This window comes from Struthio camelus, chromosome 3 (assembly GCF_040807025.1).
Source record: "Struthio camelus isolate bStrCam1 chromosome 3, bStrCam1.hap1, whole genome shotgun sequence".
NCBI classification, from domain to species: domain Eukaryota; kingdom Metazoa; phylum Chordata; class Aves; order Struthioniformes; family Struthionidae; genus Struthio; species Struthio camelus.
Genome location: NC_090944.1, coordinates 72,442,135 through 72,464,581, shown reverse-complemented (window position 1 = coordinate 72,464,581; position 22,447 = coordinate 72,442,135). Strand labels below are relative to the sequence as shown.

The following is a 22,447-nucleotide window of genomic DNA, read 5'->3' as shown; positions in this document are numbered from 1 at the left end:
GGGGAAACTTGGCCCCACATGCAGGAGTGAAAGAAAAAAGGGAATTTAGAGGTGAACTTTAACGCTACTACATTTATGTTCTCTATGTATGGTTCTGCTTCAATAGACATGTAGCGTCTGGCTTCAGTGGGAAATGGATTGTGCCCATAGAGAACAGCATGAAAAATATTGACAGCAATACTTTGGTAACCAGATGGGCTTTCAACATTTGGAAAATATGGGCTAGGGAAATAGAATGGAAATAAAAATGGTCTTTTATTTATAAATACTGAGGTTTTATAGAGAGATTGAATAAAATCAAGTTTAAAATTTTTGCCCTCCAGAGTTGCAAAAACATACAGAGAAACATTTGTCTTGGATTGTTTTGTAAGTCAAATAAGATTTTATGGACCAAGAGTTGAATAAACACACTCTGCAGAATTACACTAACTGAAACCTGGCCATTAAAAGCCATGACTAAATTTCAGATTCTAATTTATTTTTCTTCTTTTTTTTTTCTAATTAGTTCAGTACAGTTGGCAGCAGTTAATATCAGAAAAGGATTACTCATTAATTTAGATGCCTATAAATTATTACAGTAGATTAAAAATTCTACTAGACCTTGTAATGTATTTGGCCAAGAATATCTGACATGGTCAGCCAAAACTTGCTTTAAGTGGAATAAGCAGGACTGTTCTTAGTTGAGGAGTTTACCTTCTATACCTTGACTATATCAAGATACAAATGCAAATTTGTTAAAGAAAACTGCAAAAGTCTAATCAGCTAAAGTTTCAGTGTTTTCTCTGTATCAAATTTCAAAGTCACTTAGGTACCTCTATCAAATATGCAGAAACAAATATATTACATATTGAAATCAAAGACCCTTGTGCAAAACATTGATCACAGGACATGCAAATAAATGTGCATACAGATTGCCAATAGCAGAAGTATCATAGTATCTTCAGTGCTTTTCATTAAGTTCCTACTCCTGGATTCATATGACTGGCTAAGAGACTGTTTTCCTCTAAACAATGTGAAAGAAGGTCCTAACAATGCACACTGTTTTACAACTCATAAATCAGATCAAAAGGTAATCTAATTTTATTTATTTGATTTTTAGATCTTTTAACATCGGAGAAAGAAGAGGAAAGCGTGGCTCATAACTCTGACATTTTTAGAAGTACTTGGCAATTTGGCAATGCTGGTACTGGGAGGGGTCTATGTGAGCGTGGTTACCGTTAAGTATGTATTTTCCACATGCAATTGTGATTTTAAAGTATAAACTGTCTTCTTTAAATACGTTGGTGTACACTGTCAGCACAGCGAAGATGCTGATGTCTGAGAACCTACTAATCTAACATTTTTCCTCTACTATTTGCAGAAATTCAAGGATACTTCTTGTGCAGTAATACGTTACTGCACAAAGTAGGATCTTATTCTGCAGCCACCTGAGAAAAAAAAAAAAGGGAGAGGGAATGGTAATGCAGTCAGTACTGAGGCTTAACTATTTTCCTCTCTCTCTCTTTCTTTTTTCTGTTGATGAACATTTAGTTCCAACAAACCACAGAACTGCCTAGAGCCAAGGTCAAATCTCTATAAAGGCTAGGAGAGGTGCAGACACTAACTTGGAGGGATATATCTGCGGAGAGTACTGATGTGCTGATCTTGGACTGTAGCCGCTACTTGTTATTACTGCAAAACAGAAAACAAGAGAACGTCACTTTAAAAAGTCATGAAATCAATACAGCCAAACATTCTAAACACTAATAAAGTCACATTGGCAGAAAATCTCATTGAAATTCAAAGCTTTTCATCTAAGTAGATGCCATCTAACCTGTGACATCCTAATACAAAAATTAAAACATGGCACTCATAAATCACTCATGTTGTAAAGAACTTTTTTCTTGGTATGAGCATATAGCAGCTTTTAAGCTTGACTAGCATGCTTCTGACTATATTTTAGAGACCTACACTTCACACATAATCTGTGATCCACACACTATAGATCTTTCAAATTTGCAAGTTGCATTAAAATTGCCATTTAAAAAGAGTTCTGTAATTTAACATATGGTATTGCATGAGATTGAAATAACATGCATATAAGTTTAAATTCTCACATTAACAAGTTTAATTTCAACACTGGATAGGAAAAATATGTCTTATTTGGACACAATTTTGATCAGCTTAGCAGTGATGGAAGATATCAGATTGACTGCAGTAACTGTCCTAGAAAATGAATTTCCTTCCTTATCATCAGGCTGATTAGAACACAGGTACTAACAATGATATTTTATTACAAATGTAAGCATAAACAGTCCTGTACAGTAGCCATCAAAATCTTGCATGTCTATACTATTAACAGCTGCATTCTTCCAAGAAAGCTAACAGAACGATAGTCATATCCCATTAAAATTTCATTCAGAAGCGGTGCTCACACTGGATTAGTTCCAAGTGTTTGGAAGTTTCCTTTGACCATCTGTCTTGACAAAGACAGATGTATTCCAAATACATGTAGTCTAAAGTGCTGAACCAATCCCTTCAGAGCAAATCCATACTGGGCAAACATACAGAGTGTCTTTATTAGGCCATCTGCTGTTCATTCACTTTTCAAAAGATTAAAGTAGTACGCAATGAAGCACTGGAATTTCTTTAGTCTAATCAATCATAGCTGTACTTCAAAGTATACCCTCTTCCTGAGTTGTTCGTAATGGTAGCAGAAACGAACTTCCAGAACTGTATTAGTGACAAATAGGTTTAGGTTCCTAACTATTTTATGAAACATGATATATTTCTACATCTAGGTCTAATTAATGTCTCTGAAATCTATTGCTTTGAACACATGCAGAATTTCATATTTTTAAAGCTAGTTTAAACACATTTAGAACACGTAGGTCTTAAAAGGAAAATACAGTAGAAGAAAAACCATTAGCTTCTTTTTTAAAGGTGCATGGAGTATGGCTTGAAAATAAAGAAGAATTGGATAATAATTTTTAGAACATGGGCCATCAGTTTTCATAAAACAGAGTTGACGGCTGAAAAGATATTAAGGGTTTTCCTGTAATGGAAATCTGCTGAATTTACATATTCCATGTGGAAGTTCTTTCTTTTTGAGAATGCCTTGCCATGGTTTAAGCTCAATTTGCAGAGTGAGCCACTAGGTGTGCATAAAGCTATTCTCAGATACAGGCAAAGTTAAGAGCTGCATACATCAACAGAAATGGCCCATAAAACTCCAAAGGATCCTCTTATTTGTTCAACTCTGGAAGAGCAATCACTCTTCCCTGTTGTATCGCTGCGACCTTTCTGAAGACGCGTAAGAGTTAACAAAGTGACCTTGGTGATTTCTCAGGCCTGTTTTTTTTATTCTTTATCCATATACCTTATTTCAAAAATTCAGACAAGAAAAGAAAGTATTTTTGGAAATGTGTCTGGCTTTTAAATTTTCTATTTCTTTCAGTTTTCCTAATGACACTAGTGGCGTAGGCAAGAGACAGAGAAACAGTCAAGTGCCCCAAAAGTAAACTGTGTATCTTTTAAATGAAAAGTCTTGTCCTTTCACTCTCTCTGGTAGCTTGTCACATCAGTTTGTACGCAACATTTTAAACTGTTAGATATTTGGGAAACACGTTGGTGTAAGGCCTACCATAAAAGAACACTATGACTGAGTAGAGCCTGTGGACTGGACCTATGTATCACAGCTGAGATTATGTTAAAGTCTAATAATATTCAGAATTGCCAGATTTCACTGCTGGATGTCTTCCTAATCCTACTTTGCTTTTGGTGGGGAGGGCTGGCAATGGAAGAGATGGTGAAGGGAGGCTGTTACGTTTTTTATAATTATACTACCTTACATAGCCATTTCTAAGAACAGGGCTAGACACCATTACATTACTTTGCTCATGCTGAAAACAAAACTGTCACTCTCTTCTCCGAAAAGCTCGAATATTTCTAAGACTTCATTACTTGAATTTTCCAAAGGAATGGTCTTCAGGGCTGGTAAAATACCCTTGATTTCTCAGTTTCTCATCAAGTTACACACCTCTGGAAAAAAAAAAAACCCACAGTTTGTGCATGCTGTGTAGAGGCATGATAGGGGATGTTTGCAGGTGAATTTCCTTTTCACTGAGCCCACCTTCTCTGCAAACTGCAGTTGCTGGCTGATGTGTGCCCTGCAGGGTTTCTGCACTGCTACCCTCTCTCTAGCTGTGGGGAGGTAAGAGCTTCTGGAGTAAAATGTTCAAGGTGGAGGTTCCGAAACAGGAACGAGGGACTGGCTGGAGGAGAGAAGTCTAAGAAAAGAGCCCCTTGGGCTGGAAATTTGAAGACGGGACGGGAAACAGGTTAAGGCCTGAAGGTACTGGCTGGGAAAAGAAATCGTTTACCAAGGTTGTCTGAGATGGAGAGATAAAGGTTGTGAACGGGACAGAACAAGACAGAGAGAGGGAAAAAGACAATTGTGGAGAAAAAGCAGCAGTACCTGTGCCCTATGGGGCACACTCCCAGCTAGAGCGTGGCAGAGCTGAGGCTCACTATGGTGCCGAGGGCACATTCCAGTCCCAACTAATTTTGATCCGCAGAGGGCATGACAAGCTAACAGACAGATCTTATCACTTACTCTGTTAGCTTAATTGGCAAAGGTGGCTGTGAAGAATTTATATGATCATAAAATGTGCTGATAGCATGCGCTGGATTCAGTATAGTCACATGCTGGAATATCTTATTTTTCCATTACACATCTGGAAAATTCTGTGCAAAGAAGTTAGGTTAAAAGGATCTCATTTAAATAACGAATCACAATGTATAAACACAAGGTAACCAAAGGTTGTGCAGCAGTGACATTTCCTACCTTTGCCTTTCTATCCTTCAGATTTTTTTTTAATATTCTTTTTCTGTGTCATAAATTGTAAGCAGAAAGGATGATGGGAATGTCAAATGTCTCTCTCTGCTCCATTAAAATGCTAAAGAGCTCTCAGACTAATCCAGTATTCCAAGCAACTTAAGCACAAGAAATGCATGTGCTAATGATACATGAGTTAAAGCAAATTCACAGATTATGAAAATGCTCACTTTAAGACTGTTCTGCAGTTCTCCACATCCTGTAAATATCCACCCCAGAAAGAGTTTGCTACAGTATCACAGAGACTCAAATACAATATGCTGATATTAATTACCAACCGCCATTCTCTGAAGAAAAAGGAGGAGGAAGAGGGGTGCACAAAATAATCTCTCTACCTTGTTAACCCGTGCTAATAAGCAAAAATTTTCCCAGTGGTAACTCCACAGAATGGTGTAATGAGAGCTTTGAGTATGAGCTGTAATACCAGAGCCTGGGTGAGGCCACTGGGACAACTTTCAACTCATTAGATCAACATGGTGTATTTTTCAATTTAAACGTTGCTTTGTGGGACTTCAGATGCCAGGTTTCTTACTTAGTATATTCAATTTACACTATTGACGCACGATTTGAATCTAGTATATTCAGTACAAACTCGCAGGTTTATCATCGTGAATCTTAAAGCCAGCACGTCCATTTCCGAAGTATTTCTGATTACAAAACACTAGGGAAAGCCAGCAGGATAAGTGTTCCAGAGCAATTTAAAAAAGCTGCAATGTTTATCCATGAAAAATCAGCGTGCATCACAGTTACTTGTGAGGTCTAATGTGTCCCTCCTGCCATTATACCTCACAGAGATCATCACTTTCTATGTTAAAGCAGGTCATTAGGTATAGAGCTGGCTCTACCTTACATCCTGGAGTTCAGCCTCTCACCCGGCTTTAGGAAACATCATGGGTTTTTGTTGTTCTTTGAGCATGGAAGTCAATTTTAATGGACAGAATATCTGAATGAGAGAAATTCTACACGGCAGACTCTCAAAGGGGCCTTAGCAGTACGAGTTCTCTTTTCACCCACATCTCATTTCATAAAAGTATTTAATAACAGAAACAAACATTTAATAACATAATTAAATTGTTCCATATTCATCAAAGAATGCTTACGTCCTTCTGCCCTGTGAATGTAAGACAGAGTAGGTGATACCCCTGTTAGTGCTCTGTAAGTCTACGCATCTGCATGAAATGAGAACACAGTTGTTCTGAAAGCTGCAGGAAGGCACTAGCATTATGATTTTGTCATAGCTGGGAATGACACATATATGTAACTGTTTATTAGGGAAAAAATAAACAATGATGTTCAGTGTTATGCTATGTTACCCACTGTTTTCAATTGCGGCTGGTTTGCCAAAAAAGGTATCTTTCTACTTTTTAGTATTTATTGTCATTGGCAATCCCTTAAGCTTCCCAAATAACTAGCTAGGTTAAAACATGAAACATTTATTTTTATTAAGTGAGCTTTTATTGTTCCTTACCACTTCTGTCACAAAGCTGATCCAATCAAGTTGTCCAATTTGCAAGTACCAGTAAAAGGCAAGAGTGTAAATACTAGATATAATTTTTATTTAAGACTCAAAATGTTACCAAGGCAGGCTCTGCCTCTTACTCTGATGTGATGAAGACTAGACATTACTCAGATAGACAGACTATTGATCTTCCCACTTGGAATGACCACACTCATTTATTTCATACCTGAGCTTGTGGCCTAACCCGAGAATCACGCTCCTTTTTCATTTGAATATGCAGGTGGCTAACAGACAAAAATGACTGTGTAAAGCTCAAATTCCTGCCTTTTTTGGAAGCGCTGATTTTTTCTGCATCTCAGAAGCACAGAGATCTCAACACTTCTTCTGAAGTCAGTACGAACTAACGGGTGAGTGGCATCTTGGGAAAATAAGTTGTTATTTAGGTATCTAAACGTGAACTTGAGATTGCAATTTTTGGCACCTTTCATAAAAATGTTGCTTAGCTATGTTCTACATATGAAATGAAACTCAGATATCCTAAATACATCGCACAAGCTGATAAAATTTCAGCAGTAATGCCAAAATCATATATGGTCAGACATTCTACAATCTGCAATCATTACTAAAATTTTAGAATAGAGTAACAACAGAGTCAAAGTTCTCACCAAAAAAAAGCTATTTTTTAGCCAAGACTTTCATTTTTATGGAACTTAGATTTTAAGTTGTTGAGTTTCTTGCAATATGATTATAGTGAGGAAAATGTTTTTGTTTTTCTAATCAGACACAATACATGATTGCTTTCATCTTTCAAAAGACCTTTTTCTCAAGAACTTATAGTGAATAAGTACAAGTTCTTCAAGACCTTTTCTGAATAATCAACTTCAGAGTATATTTGCATTTACTGATGTATAAAGATAATTCCAACATTTATTCTCCCTCCCCCTCCCTGTTAATATTATTTTTATCAGGATGTAGTTTATTAGAAGGCAGGTTCTCTGTACTTTTCCACGGTTTATCACCTATAAATACTTTAATCTACTTAAAAGTTGCTGCTTCTGTTTGAGTTTTAAAAAGAAGTAACTGAGAACTTATTTAATTATTAAAATTTAATTATTTAAACTACTATATATACTTTATTTACATGGACAGAAAGTAGTTTAGAGAAATCTGATCAGTGTTTAAACTAACACACTGCTAGCAGGAATAGAAAGATTATCACTGAAATATAACCCTTGACATTTTAAATTTTACAAATTAGAACGGCTGTTACAAATACAAACCAACTTTTTCTTGCTGAGATTGTACAGTACTAGCACCAAAAAAAGCTACAGTACATGAACGACATTATTGCAGTAAGATTTCTGCACACAGGAATGGTCTTAGTCACCACTAAAGCTTTTTTAAGATCATAGCTCATGAGAATTGTAAATTAAGATGTTTTCTGAGAAAGCTATTATTATTATTTGGTATTAAAATGTTACTTTATTGTAGTTTTTAAAAGATTGCTTCCATGCAGTGAAATGTTCATTAGTGAAGGTTATTAAATGCTATATTAATGTGCATCTAATAATATATGATCTTATTATGGCTTTACCTGACCCAGTAAAAGTGTCAAGCGATGCATCTCCAGTTGTTGTTGCTGTTTCACTGTTGTTCATGGGTTCTGTTTTGACTGCAAGAAGAGACACTACATAGAAGAATAAGCAGACATGAGATTTTATTTCTAAATTTACACCGGAGTCCTCATGCCAGTTTTACCAGTAGTAATCCGGGCTAGAATAAGCATGCGGGGTAACAGCTTAGACCTTCATTCTACTGTGTTATTGAGAATACTGTACAATGGCTTGGGCTGGAACAGCCATTCATCTATCTCTTTCTGTCTGTGCATTCATCTGTCTATTGGGTTTGGCAACTGGAATATCTTCTGGGGAGATTTCAACTTAAATCTAATTAATTCTAACAATTCCCTATGATTACCGGAGAGGAAGAAAACATTAGCTGTCAAGGAATGAAGCACATAACAAAAATAGTTTTGCCTGACAAGTGAAACAATAATATGGTTTCATTTTCATATAAAAGCAAAAGTCTTTAAGAGTGCCAGCATTCTCCCTTATCTCTTCCCTCTTTTTCTGGTGTGTATGGGAGCTTTTTTTTTTTTTTTTGTGCTAGGTCATTGGCAAGGCATTTTCCATAAATTTAGAGAGAAGTAAAAAAGAAAAAGAGTGAGAAAAAGAAATTTAGAACTCAAGGAGGGCATAAATGACATCCATGACAAGTCAGCTTCTAATTACATAATACCAAATTAAAATTAAAAGTTACCATATATGCTATTAAACGTTACCAAACATTTGGTTCCACTATGAACTCAAAATGTTTCTCATGAATCATCACGTGACCTTACCAACCAAGCTTTAACTGAAAGCATCACAGGGGCAATCACAGGGGTAATATGTTACCTCAAGGGACCATTTAGTGTGGACTTTTGTATGGGAATTTGGGAACGACTCTGTAATTCATGTGGTAAGAAACAGAGGTACAGAATATACCAAGGCTTTTATTAGAAGTTTGACTGCCATATGTGGAAAACCCCAACATATTATCATAGTTGCTTTACGAAGGTCAGTTAAGCGGGTATGCATGGTTATCACATGCACCTGCGGCCCGCTACAGCGTGGATCACTGTTTGAGGGTGTAGAGTGAAGTGGCAGGTATGAGGACCCGGGGGCCCCATTACTGCAGTCACATGCCAGGTACTGAAATTCCAATGACATAGTCTGGGATTTTAAGAGAAGCCTTTGCTGTGATTGCCAAGCTGGCAAGAGTTCCTTCTGGCAGCTGTAACATGTGCCAAGCAGAGGCATATTCTGCCAGCTAGTTACTCGACCCCTCTGAGAGACCTCAGCTAAACTAAGCTGACCAGAGCTCCTGTCTGCATCTGTACTTGACTTCACTGGCAACAGTCAGGTGTAGGAGGGGTTCATATTCTGAGCTGACAACATATTTACAAATTATGGCCCATATTCAACTCACCAAAAGTTTGGCACCGCAGTTAAGCATGTAAATCAGGTGCATAATAATCTCCCTTTAAGTTCAGCAGACAGAGAGAAGCAATTCCAGAGGGTGACTCAGTCCAAGCACAGTTTGAGTCGCCCTCTTGAGTTGATCATCTCTCTTAAAAGTCTCTAGAGGAGACGATGGTGGATGGACTAAACCTAGGATTTGGCGTTCCCATGTGGAAAGTGGCCAGAACGGTACCTATAGAACGATTCTGCTATTCCTCCCGCTGTGAGCACAAGAAAAAAGTTATCATCAGGAACTACACAGCTCTAAATACAGTTGTCAGTTTCCCAGAACAGATGAGCTCCATGTGAGTTAGGTGTCCTAAGTCAGCACACCCAACAAGGCTAGGCAAATTGCTGAACAGGTTTTACTTCAGTAAGCTATGCTGGATGTTACAGATGTTTACCGCTGCACAGGTGACCCATGGTGAATTCAAAAAATGCCTGTTTAGATAAAGCGTGGAACAGTTGAGAAATCAGGGTATATTTGTCTCTGTGATGTACGGAATGTCCTGCAATATTGCCAGTGTCCCAGTGCTAACAAAACCAAACAGCCCCTTCTTACATGAGTTACAGTTATGCTGCACCTCTATCTTTCCTCTTTTATGAGAGGTTAACAAATATTTGAATGCATGTGCCTTTTAAATGTAACCTTCTTTTCATTATCTTTTTCTCTTTAAAACTGGCACACTCATCTCTCTGCAAGCAGCAGGATATTAATTCAAAGTGAAATCATCATGGAAGAATTTTAGCCACATTTTTTCAAGCTGCTGTGCCCTTCTTATCATTTTGCAAGCTTTTACTTACTGATTTCAAAAAAAAACTGTGACAAAAATCATACAAACTGAACAAATTCATTCGTAAGAGTAGTAAATTGTTACTATTTTCTATTTAGATTAGAAAGATGTGTTTTTATTTTCATCCCATCAGTAAGATATACATCCAGGAAAAGGCTTAATGGTCATTCACCATGTAGTAACAATTGCCTCCACTAAACCTCAGGCCTTTCCATCGCATCAAACACGTATTTTTGCTTGAAGCGTGAAAAGTAACAAAATTAATTTTACCATATGCACGTCTGTTTATTTCTTACAAGGAAAATGACAAATTGTAAAGTTTTATCTTCCCCTCTGAAGATCTCTGATCGTATTGTACTTTGCAAGATATATATCTCTTTCCTTTGTATTTTTTCGGCATTTACCTACAAGGAAAAAACTACTTTTCAGGACCTTTAGCCACTGCTACTCAAGAAGGCATTCCATTACTGCCAGCGCTGAAGAGTCATGACCTATGTTCAGTATTGCATCCAGAAAGACACTTTCACATATGCCTGTTTTCTTTAACTAAAACTTCAGTGAGGAACTGAAATGTGTACTTCAGAATTATGTCTATTTCTGGTTATTGCCAGTTCCAGTGCACTTCCATCGACATAAATATTCACCATATTTTTCTCTCCCTGTCAAACAGAAAATGGTCTAAAACAAAAGAAACTCCTTTTTGTACTTAACTGGAGGAAAAACACCATATTGGCATCATGCTTTGTTCAAGAATACATATAGAAAATGTTTTTATATGTACTTGATTTCAAACAGCTCTGCTTCATTACATTCACATTTTATCAAAGTGAGGAATTAATCTAGACCTTTCCTCACTGCAGCTAGACGTTTGGACTATTACCCTTCTTTTTTATGTTGCATATAATTAAACTAAGTGGGGGGAGCACTAAACTAACAAAAAAGAAAAATTCTAATGTCAGACCAAAAATCCAATAACATTTGAAGTTGAAATCAAAATATAAGCTGACACCACGTAAAAACATAGAATCATCCCTAGGTTTCCTGCCACTTGAGAAATGACGTGTGGTTCTGATACTACCATGGCAACTTTTCTAAACATAGTACAAAGATTAAGAGTTTCAACCACCACACTGAAGGAATACTTTAAAGAATACAAACTGGATACCCTATTTTTTCAAGTGTGGATTAGATTTAATTTTTAAGCATTGGAGGAGTAAAAATAAGATGAAAAGCCATCTTAGCTGGAAATGTATTTGACTGTTGACAGCAACAAGGACTGAATATGCTAAAAGAGTGGGGTCACCATAATGGTCAGGGCTGGAGCACAGGATGTATAAGGAGAGGCTGAGGCAGCTAGGTTTGTTCAGCCCTAAGAAGAGAAAGCTGACAGGAGAACTAATTGAGATCCACAGCTACCTAATGGGTAGGTGCAGAGATAACCAACAAAGGCACACTCTTCTCAGAGGTGCACAGTGAAAGGACGGGAAGCAACAGACAAGCTGCAGCCAGAAAAAATGTAATTAGATGTAAGGGGGAAATTTTTCACTGTGAGAGTGGTCAGCCACCTGGAGAGGCATCCAGAGAGGCTGCGGGATCGAACTTCACACTTAAAGAGATATTCAAAACTCAACTGGACACAGCCTTGAGCAACATGATCTAACTTCAAAATTGGCCCTGCTCTGAGCATGGGCTGGACCAGCTGACCTCCAGCAGTCCCTTCCAAACTTAATTATTATATTGATTCTAAGACTAACTCAGAGTAGTTCCCAACAGGCAACAGTTTTTACAATACAAGTTCTTTGCTTGATGAAACAACTTAGCAGGTCAACACGACTCGTGATCTGTCAAGCTCTTTTTTTCCTAAGGAACCTCTCTATGCTGAAGATTGAAAATGAAAATGGAATTTTCAGAGCAGATGCTACTACTATGCCCAAGGTTGGACCAGCAAGTGTGACAGCAGGAGGCAATGACAGCAATTAGAGCAAACAAGTCTGATTCTTTAAAAACTCGTATAAAACAATCATTTAGGCAGCCTGTCAAGGGAAGGATATTCTCCTTTCTTTTAGCAAGCCTAAGGATTTTCCTAAGGGAGGAGGCCAAGAACAGCGTGAAGTGGCTAGCAGAGTTTATGAAGCCAATGAGCTATGCAAGCTGTAGAGAGGACAGCAGCTGAAAGCAAAATATCTCATGTGATGGCTAGCAGCTGCCTGGCCAGCTGAGGCTCATCTTAGAGCTGCACCAAGCCTGGAAGGCAGGACACAGGGCCTGGTTTGGGCAGAACATCTGAGATGAAGGATTGCCAAGGCAGGCACATGGTAACAGCATCAGCCAGGGAAGCCCTATAGCATACATATCTCATGAAGGAACTGACGATGACATATATTAAGCTAAACTTAGTTTAAGCACGTAACATAATATAATGATAGACATATAGAAAGTGCAGTTACTGCAGAGATTGGCCTCCTCAGGACATACTCTACCAAAAGTATAGATCTAAAGATTCTAAGGCTGTGGGAAAATCAGATTTAAGGTTACAACAAAGCTGAAGTGCTTCCCATAGTGCAAGGACTTCCCTGCTGGATTTCCCCACTCCTGATAATTAGCAGCTGAATTACTACCTTCATCATTTACATGCTGACCATGTAACTGAAGTGACAGACTAAATTAGCTCAGTTTTTCCTTGAACTTAAATTACTGTAACTGAGCAGGAACATTCACACAAAATCATTTATTCCAGCGCAAAATATACTTTTGTGCTCAAGTCTGAACTTTTTTGGTAAACTTTCTCAGGGTACATGGCTTGCATATGGCAAGCTAATTCTAAGGTTTTTTTAAAAGGAAACTTTTTAGATCTTCCAAACTTTAGCCCAAGCCTGTGTAGCTTAAGCATCTATGCTTGTAGATAGTCACAGCAATGCATGTTTCCACTTATGGTTATTCCCACAGGTACTGCAACAGTATTACATATATAATTATTACAAAGCATTATAATACATAACAATTAGTAATACAGATGAGAGGAAACTCACAAATAAAAACAACAGCTTGGAAATTTGGCCAAATGTTTGCAAAGTGGTAAGTTACATGTAGTAGCACACTACATATAAGTTTTAATAATAAAAGTAGTAGTAGAATAGTAGTAGTAGTAGCAGTAGTAGTAGTAGTAGTAGTAGTAGTGTAAACCTTGATTTGTGCTCAGGTAATTATGTAATGTTGTACTAAAATAAAAGAAAAACAAATGGGCGTTCCGTGGAAAATCCATTCGTTTGACTTCCAGAAATGAGAAGTACTAGCAGTTCCCAGCAAAGTTCATCAGCACTAGGTTCTCCCAGTCTCTCAGAGCATGTATACAGTTAACCTAACTTAGCGTCAGTTAAAATTTTCGTTGCTCATGAAATGGTTTTCCAAGTATGGTAAGATAAATATTTATTACAACTTCCTTCCAGTTTTCTGGCTCTAGGAAAGGCCTCTGAGAAGGGTTTGGAAAAAAAGGATGGAAAAAACCCCAATATGTTAATGTTCAAACCACAAAACAAAAGATCAAAGCAGACCAAGAGAGATGTAACACAGAAGTCACAGAGACACACCACCACACACATGCACTGTACCAGAATCTCTCATACTTGTTGCAGAAGAGGGAGTACTGCAACTCAGCAACCAGTCTGCAGTATTTAAAACAGTCATGTTGTCTCCTGAGAACAGGAATAGTATAATGGTTCATTGTCCGAATGTCTATTCAATGTACATGAATATTCTTCAATGCAAGTCAGTGTTTTTGCACTTTGTGCCAAGTCTTTTAACTGCACAGTATTGTTTTTATGAGTATTATTTTAACCGGTTTATTTATGCAAGTATAATATAGGGGCATATAGTTATTAGTGTTTTTTAAAGGTTTGCTTGCAGTTTTCCCCTCTCTTTATGCCGGAATAAGCTTTTTATTTAAAAATATAACTAGGCTGAACCTTAATGGTTAGGCCTTTCTCTGCAGGACTCTGTTCCCTCCATATACACAGGCACTTTTCATTGACATTGTCAGACTTGTTTTTAGACAAGGGTAAGTGAGTAAAATGTTTTACATTGGGATGAGAAAGAAAAAACTGCAAAGATGTTGGTGTCAACTGTTAAAATAGAATATAGCACAGCGCAATGTATACAATCCAAAAAAGAGGGCTGAAACTTTAGCTTAGCTGGTATCAATGGTGTTACTCTCACTGATACTAACGGGGCGAGGACTCCATCTCAGAACGTGATACCCTTCCCCCCACTGCTCCATTTCAGCTATGGCAGAACCTATTATCGGCATAGAAAACACTCAAACATCTGTGTTTTAGCTGTATGGTAGTGCTGTCCCTACAGTAATAGAACAGCAGTAATAATCAGTAAGCTTTAAGAAAACCTTACAATCGTTTTATGAAAAGCTTTCATTACCTGCAAAGAAATGAAATTAGTGTGTTAAATTGTGTGAGAAAATTACCTGAACCAGCACTAGTGCCAATTTTGATGCACTTCTTTTGAAATAGCTTTTAAATTAACGAAAATGGGTGTAATTTAGTGTGTAACAGTAAATTATTACTCAGCAATAAAGTATGAAGCAGAAAATGCAATCTATTTCAAGTTACCAACAAGGATAACCAAGTATAAGCTTCCTTCAGATCAATCATTCCAAAATTTTATCAGTTTCACTATTGAGCATTTCTGCCTCTCACTTCAACTGGTGCAAACTGGAGAAATGCTGCTGGAATTACTATATTTACACTAGTATAAAATTTACAGTGGGTAAAACGTCAGCCTAAAGGTCTTTATTTTCATTTGTGTTGTAGAATAGCAAACTGAAACAAAGTGCTAATTTAAATATTGTATGACTGCAATTTTTTCATAATTCTTGCTGGGTTTATAAATGGCTTCATGCTCACCATTGACATGGTAACTTAAAAAATGCATATGACTAAAAACTAGCCAAAACCTTCTGTGCATCAGCAATATCTGATACTTACCTCCAGTTCCATTTGTTGTAACTGATGTGCTACTGAGATTAGATTTATCCAGTTTGGAACTACCTGGTGCATCACTACTTCCAACAAGATTATGGGGACTTGCTAGATCTTGCATTTCCATAGACCTGTTACAGAAGAAAGCAATAGTATTTAAATATATCATGACAATATCTATAATAATATGAATTTTCTAAAACAACTTTTTTGGACATGGAAATTTGTAATGTAGCTAGATTTACAAATCAATATAGGGTCCTCCACCAAGGTCGTCTTTGTTCTGTAACGAACTTAAGAAATAAACCATTAATAATTTGATGTGAACAGCAACAACCCTCGTATTTTCTACTTTTCCTCCAAGTACTATAAAGCAAATAACATAGGCTAATGAAATTGCTCAGAGTGCCTGTAAAAGATGTGCACGAGGGAGTGCACACACACGCACACACACGCGCACACGCACACACACACACACACAAATATAGATGCACATATATATGAGTGCATATTGTATAAGTAAATGGATAAATTAAGCGAAAAGTCAGTCATCACATAGCAATACAGAAAAACTTCTGACTCTCATTATCTGTATTCCAACCACCAGTAATCACTAAATTCACACTAAATCATAGTAACAGAGCTTACAGGTGAAAGAACAAAGCTGTCATGTACATCTGGAAGCCTCTTCAATCTCACAAACACATGTATTCTTAATAGTTTGATTTTTTTTCTTCCAAGTCATTTCTAGGCAACTTGCAAAATTTCCAAAAGACAAAGATGTGGATATAGTTCACAATGGATTTCAGTGTCACAATCATACTGAGGGACTGTAGACGGCTTTCGGTCATAGACAACAGATCTTCCATCCTCTGATGCAGCAGGCTGCATACAAGGAGCATTCCATGTTAGACTGGCATCACAACCTGATTTACAGTCTGTGCTCCCCTTTTCCTTGCTTCATTTGCAAATTAATTACAGATTTTTTTTCCCCCAAAGAAGCATGCAAAAGGCTATGCATAAGCAAATTTCCAAGCCCATCTGCAACAGGAGAATCAATTACCATATGTATTCTACAAAGGCCAATACTGTCTTATAGAGTTGTAAAAGCCCAGTATCATTGTGGAAGACTAAAGTAGCTAGGAAAGAGACAAACAGTTGGGACAGTTCAGTAAGTATAACTGTTCCTTTATATTCATATTCTGGACAGGAAGAGCAGTGGCCAAGTGCTAAGGCGACACCCAGCATTCATTGAAAGTATTCATTGAAAGTCTCCCTTTGAACTGTCTATCTTCTGTGCTCCACACATATTCCCCCAGGAAAAAAATACATATATTTTTTCATCAGATATGTCTGCTGTCTGAATCTGTTTTTCACTCCAAGAAAGAAAACTAAAAAAAAGAGGAAGAATTTTTGTGCTCCTAATTCATTTGATCTCTTGGTTCCCTTAGTTTGCCTCTCATTACATTCAGGTACCCCAAGACACAGACTGAGAGCTTTCATGTCTTGGATATTTTATGGTTTAGGAAATACTACATCACAACTGGGAAAATGCATCAAGGCCTTATCTAAAATCACATGAAGCCCATGAAGCCCATTTTCTCCAGTAAAAGCTTGAATCAGGTCTGAGACCTAGTAGTAGTCTATTAGCAGGGCAGTTTCCCCCAAAACAGTCTGGATGAGTAGTGGGAAGCTTATATTGCAGGAGGTCATACACCAGCAGGTAAGAATTTTATAGCAATATTCAAGGAAATGCAATGGCACAAACTGAGATTAACTCAGATTTCATCATCTAATTGTATATATATTTCCATACATCTGTCAGCAGTGTATTAGATTTCTTGTCTACTGGAAATGTGATCAGTGCTCGATGACATAAAACGAACTCAAGTGGTTTACTATCCCATCAGTTTTTGTTTAGTAGTTTCTATACAACAAGGATAGCAGCTAAAGGTTAAAGAAAGTCTGTGAGTTTCCATCTTGTATGTATTTAAGAGAGAAAGAGAAAGCTACACAAAATAAACAATGTATGTTTCATTGCATATATAGCTTAATATTCTCCATGTGTTCACTTAGCAGTTTAAGCGTCATGATTTCCTGTTCAAATATGATCAGAGATACCTAATGGATAGCTCTAACTCAGAAAGTTTACGTGTGCTTTTTTTCTTGTTTAACATGAAAACTGCAATAATTTCTTTCCAGACAGGTATATATCACAGCCAGAAGATGCATGTGCATCAACAGTACTTCATAAGCAAAATCATTAGCTTACGCAGCTACTGTATTTAAAGACTACTTGTCTCAAGTAAATTTCATACTCAAAGGAATTAGATTTTTTTAAGCAGAAAACTAAGTCCATTGGTTCTCTTTTTTTGATAGATCTGACTTTGTAAAAGGAATAGTTATTGCTCCATACCAATACGACACCTTTTGTGCAGAAACCTTACATTTGTTTTTTACGCTCAGCATCCAGCGAAAGGCAGTCTAGTCCATAAACAGGGCTCCTAAATATAACTGAAACGCAAGTGAACTAATTAATCAATACTGTCTTAAAAGTAGTACATTTAAGAATAGAAATTTTAGCTGGATGAGTAAAAGACACTTTGCACTTATCGGTAGACTATTACAGATAAAAATGATATCCAAAAGGATAAAAAGTTTCACAAAACCACTTGTATACATTTACACTTACCCTGGGTGCTCTACCCTGTGTGAACAAGTAAAGGGATTGTTTTCCTATATCCCTATCTGACTTACTCATTCAAGTGCACGTGTTAGCTTCCGTGTAACAGATTTCCTATTCACCTTTCTGGATGCTCTTAGTTTACCTTTAGCCTAAAATTTCTCAGGACGTAATGGACCTACCACAAATCTTACAGTACCAGTGAATAAAAGATACAGGAAAAATGTTTAATAAAATGGATGAAATAATTCCAACATCTTGAATTCATTTTTTCAAACTAAATGTTTATCAGACTCCTGCTTTCACTGACTTAATCAGAAGCAGGTTTGGGTTCCGTATGTGCTTTCCTGCAATAACCAAGGCAAAAAAAAGTAAAGAGTGATCTCTGAAGGATCAATTAATACTTCTAAGTGCATGTGGTTATTTATTAAAGACTGTTTTCTAGTGCATGCAATGTGTTTCAGTTTAGGCAGAATAATGTTGATTGTTAAAACTGCTTGAACAACTACATCATACAACTTTATTTTCCATTTGTTGTTGCTCTGCCATGCATGTAACTGAGCTATAGTTTCCCCAGTCTTGCACTGTCTCAGACTACTTTTTAAAGTAATTAAGTGTCCAGTTGTATCAGAACATAATTTTTTGAAGAAATGGATTGTTTTGCAAGAAACTGTTTTAAATTTCTCTTGATTGTTTACCTCAAGAGTGTTAGTATAAGTCCAAGCTTCTGAGCAAAAACGAGAAATCTAGCATGATGGAATTATCTTTTACGCCGCTTTGGCTAAGCTTTTTTGGGTTTTTGAAAATTGGTATTTGCATGTGCTTAGTAGATTATTTTAGAGGCTTACTGGAAAAGTCTCTAAAACATCCCATTTGCACAGAACATCCTCCCAGACCCCAGAGGGCTTCAGCTCTCCATGTGAACATGCACAATCCCAAAAAATCACAGCAGGGCTATGGGTGACTCTTGGGGCTTCCATATTAGGCCACATTTTGTTCCCTGGCTTGAAGCGACACCTTTTCAAGTGATAGCTTATGTTCAGAAATGGGTTAAACAATAGCACCCAAATAGCATCCACCTGTCTTTACAGAGGCAACTGAATAGAACTTGTGGGGTACCCTGGACCACTGAAGCACACAGCCCAGCATCATAATCTAAACTTCCATGCGCAGCAAATCCAAAGAAAACTGAAAGAAGGACTAGCAGAAGGCTATTTAAAATCTAATATTTCCATTAAGTTTCTAAATGAGTCAAAAAAAAATCTTTAAAAGGAAATTATCTATATAATTTTCTTTAGCAGAACCTTTACTAGACTTTACTAGGACAAATGTACATTATCTGTTTTTTTTTTTTTTTTTTAATTTTCCCTGTTTCTCTTTCCTATTACAACCCCCATTCTTACATGTCCCAAACTTTTCCACAGAAACCTGGAGCCTTGTCCAATTAAGATGTCAGCTACCTTGGAGCTTCTAAAATTAAACAAATATGGAATTCCCCTTTATTTAAAATTAACTTTTAGAGTAATACTGATTTTGGGTAACAGATCTGTTCAGACTCAGCTAAATCTGTTTCCTGCTGCTGTGGGCTCAGCTCTCTGACCAATATCACAGTTCTGAAGAAAATCGGGGGTTTTTTGTTACCATTTGACATAGGAAATTTTGTTAATGCAGATTTTTTAAGCCATGTTCTGAACACGACTAGTAAGCCTATCTCTCTTAAATAAGCAATCAGAATTATTCCATACAAGTCTTTCAATCTGACAGAAAAATCAGAATGTATATACATGTGCATATACAAATGTCATAGTATAAAAAAATCTATATAAAAATTGCAACAAAGCTTAAAACAATCACTAGCAAGAGATATCAAATTTACGTATTTTTTCTAGCTGTTTCGAAAACTGTATCTCACACATCACCCTCACAATTAGGCCAGGGATTTTTCATGCTTACTTATATCTACACAAGCTGTATATAATGCAATTTATAAGAAGTTACACTAATCCTTTAACGGAGCAGTAAGAAAGAAGGTGGAGAGATATAGATTCTCGATCACGGGCATGTTTTGGGAGAAATACACAAATACGTAAAACTATATGTATATTAACACACAACTACATACATACTTTCAATAGTTTTTTGGTGCTAGAAACACACACATGTATGTGTATATGCATATGAATGCACAATAAAAAACTTTCCAACATCTTTTAATCAAGGACTCTCACAAATAGTATAACGCAACATGCAGCCCAAGAACAATCCTCAAACACATAATGTTTTTAATCATTATGCTAATACTAAAATATAGGTTAATAATTTTTGCTTTTCCAGGTGCTTTAACTCTATGTATGGCAGCCCTTGACATTTTTTGCCACTGTAAAAGGTAATAAAAAACCAGTAAAACTGATGATGCAAATTTTCTCCATTGAGATGATTCCCAGGCTCATCAACTCCATCTGCTTTGTATTTTCTCAAGCTTAATAGCTGGTCATAATACCAGCTCCTTTGCTTTACTAGGCACTATCTTGCAAAAGCATGCCTCAACATTATGCAAGTCCTGGGAGCCTGCCAGAGAGTTAAAAACAAATAATACTGCTGGACACTAACAAGACCTCCTCTCCACTCTCCTTGAGGCCTCACTTTTTAACTTGTAAAGTGATCTGATATAGCACTAAGAAGCAGTAAAAAATGTCATGTTAGACGGATACAACCAGCAAATGCCCTTCAGAGTTTTATTACTTTTTTTTAACAATTCAGAAAATAAGAACTGAACTTTTTGCAACCATTTGGGGATGGAAGGTGGATTCTAGTGCATAATTTCTTTCTCTCGTGGTTTGGTAATTAGGATGTCAACTTTCATATTAAGAAAGTAAGAGAAAAAAGGAAAACTAATACCACACTGATCTTCCAAAAATACTTTTTCGCTGTCAATTTAGAACCAATGCCACATAAAGTGTATCACTGGGAGGAAACCTAAGTGAAATGAAGAAGGGCAACATTAGTTTTCTGCTGTGTTAATGAATATCACATAGTTAATAAATAATAAAAAAGCATGAGGTTCAGCTTAGTAGAACTGTAACTGTAGAGTAAGGACTGCACTTACAGTCCTTATGAATATGGATGATTCACTACAAACTTGAATCTCATGGTGCAGATTCCCAGTACTGAAGTTCATGAGTTCAAGCTTGCAAGGAAATAACATCTACCCAGGGACTGCAATAACAGCACTATGCAGTGTGGAGAGGAGCCCTGGAGTGCAGAGGGACAATAGCTTGAGGAAAACTGGTAGTGCCCATTTTCGCTTTATAGCTTTTTAGATCTCAACAATACTGCTTATCTTGTGGAGAGTGGGACTCCTTAGGGCACAAAGTGGCACTGGGTGTGATTGTATCTCTATTTTGCTTTTGTGACTATTGTCTTTCTCTTGGTTATTCAAGCTCTAATTCCAGGAGAAAAAAAGCATCATGCAGACAGTATTACTTTACACGAGATGTCTGACAGGCAGCCAGCCTCAGTGTTCAGGCAGCATTTGGTGCAGAGGGCTCAGATGTAAACGTGAGCAAACAGGTTCAGTGACAAAGGCCAGCTTTGTAGTGTGCCTCATTATGTCATTTAAAGCCGGAGAAAAAGAATGTTTCCTTTAACAGCATTGCAGCTTCTTCCTCAATTCCCCCATCCCAATTCCCCAACTAAACTTTTACTACTGCCCTCCTGTTTTGTCTGTGTCACCTTGAGCTTCTCTGTCCTTCCCCACAAATAGGCGCCAGATATTTTTGGCTCCATTAGATCTATGCTTCCTTCTTTTCTCATCTCACGAGTAAATGCCAAAGGCCACAGCTTGTATTAGTCTAGGATATGGCTACTGCTATAGCAATAAGCAGGTCTTGTTTTACTAAAAGGGATATATGGATATCATTGAGATACGTTTAACCATAAAATTTGACTAAACATTTTGAAGATGAATACTGATAAAAATTCAAGTTGATTTTTGGTGAACAAGAAAGCTTATACTTTCTTCTTTTTCTATCTGAGGGAAAATGAAGGTGAAGAGCTTGTGTTTGTTCTGTTGATGACCAAACACAGTAATGAATTCAGAAGACACAGGTTTTCACGCTGCATAATTGCTGAAACTTGCTATGTACTTGAGCATCAGTAACTCTATGGTCTCCCTGGCTTCTGATTGACTGAGACATTTTATTTCAGTTTAATATGATTTAATATGGTTTCCAGCAAGTCACTGAAAAATGTTTATTCTACTGCAATTGAGTCAGCTGCAAATTCTCATTAAATTATTTTCTCAATTAATTAATTTACTTTGATTTCCACAGTTGTGGATAAAACATAAAATAATTTCTAGGAAACATTTCTGATTTCTTCTATTGGACACTTTGGCCATTTGTCCAAGGCCAAAAAGGATCAAAATGAATACATAAAAATCAAGACAACTCTGGAAAAAAAAAAGGTTATTAAATGATTTAACCTCAGCATACACTTCCAACACACGCTCTCTGTGCCCAGGAGATTTCTTCCGTTAGAAAACACAGGTCTCCACTAGCATAAACTAGCAGACTTTCGTTAAAAA

The 22,447-nt window shown here is 37.0% G+C and overlaps 1 protein-coding gene across 14 annotated transcripts in view; it reads right to left on the bottom strand.

Moving 5' to 3' along the window:
* Window positions 1–22,447, bottom strand: part of EYA4 (EYA transcriptional coactivator and phosphatase 4) — a 161,105-nt gene that overhangs the window by 42,497 nt on the left and 96,161 nt on the right. For 9 of the 14 annotated variants that reach the window (XM_068938360.1, XM_009688851.2, XM_009688847.2 and 6 more), the window contains 3 exons: window positions 15,186–15,310; window positions 7,930–8,022; window positions 1,605–1,671 (listed from right to left, as the gene is read on the bottom strand). In XM_068938360.1, coding sequence (XP_068794461.1) covers window positions 1,605–1,671; window positions 7,930–8,022; window positions 15,186–15,310 — 285 coding nt within the window. The remainder of the gene's footprint in view (window positions 1–1,604; window positions 1,672–7,929; window positions 8,023–15,185; window positions 15,311–22,447) is intronic. The other 5 variants (XM_068938365.1, XM_068938364.1, XM_068938359.1 and 2 more) reach the window with 2 other exon arrangements.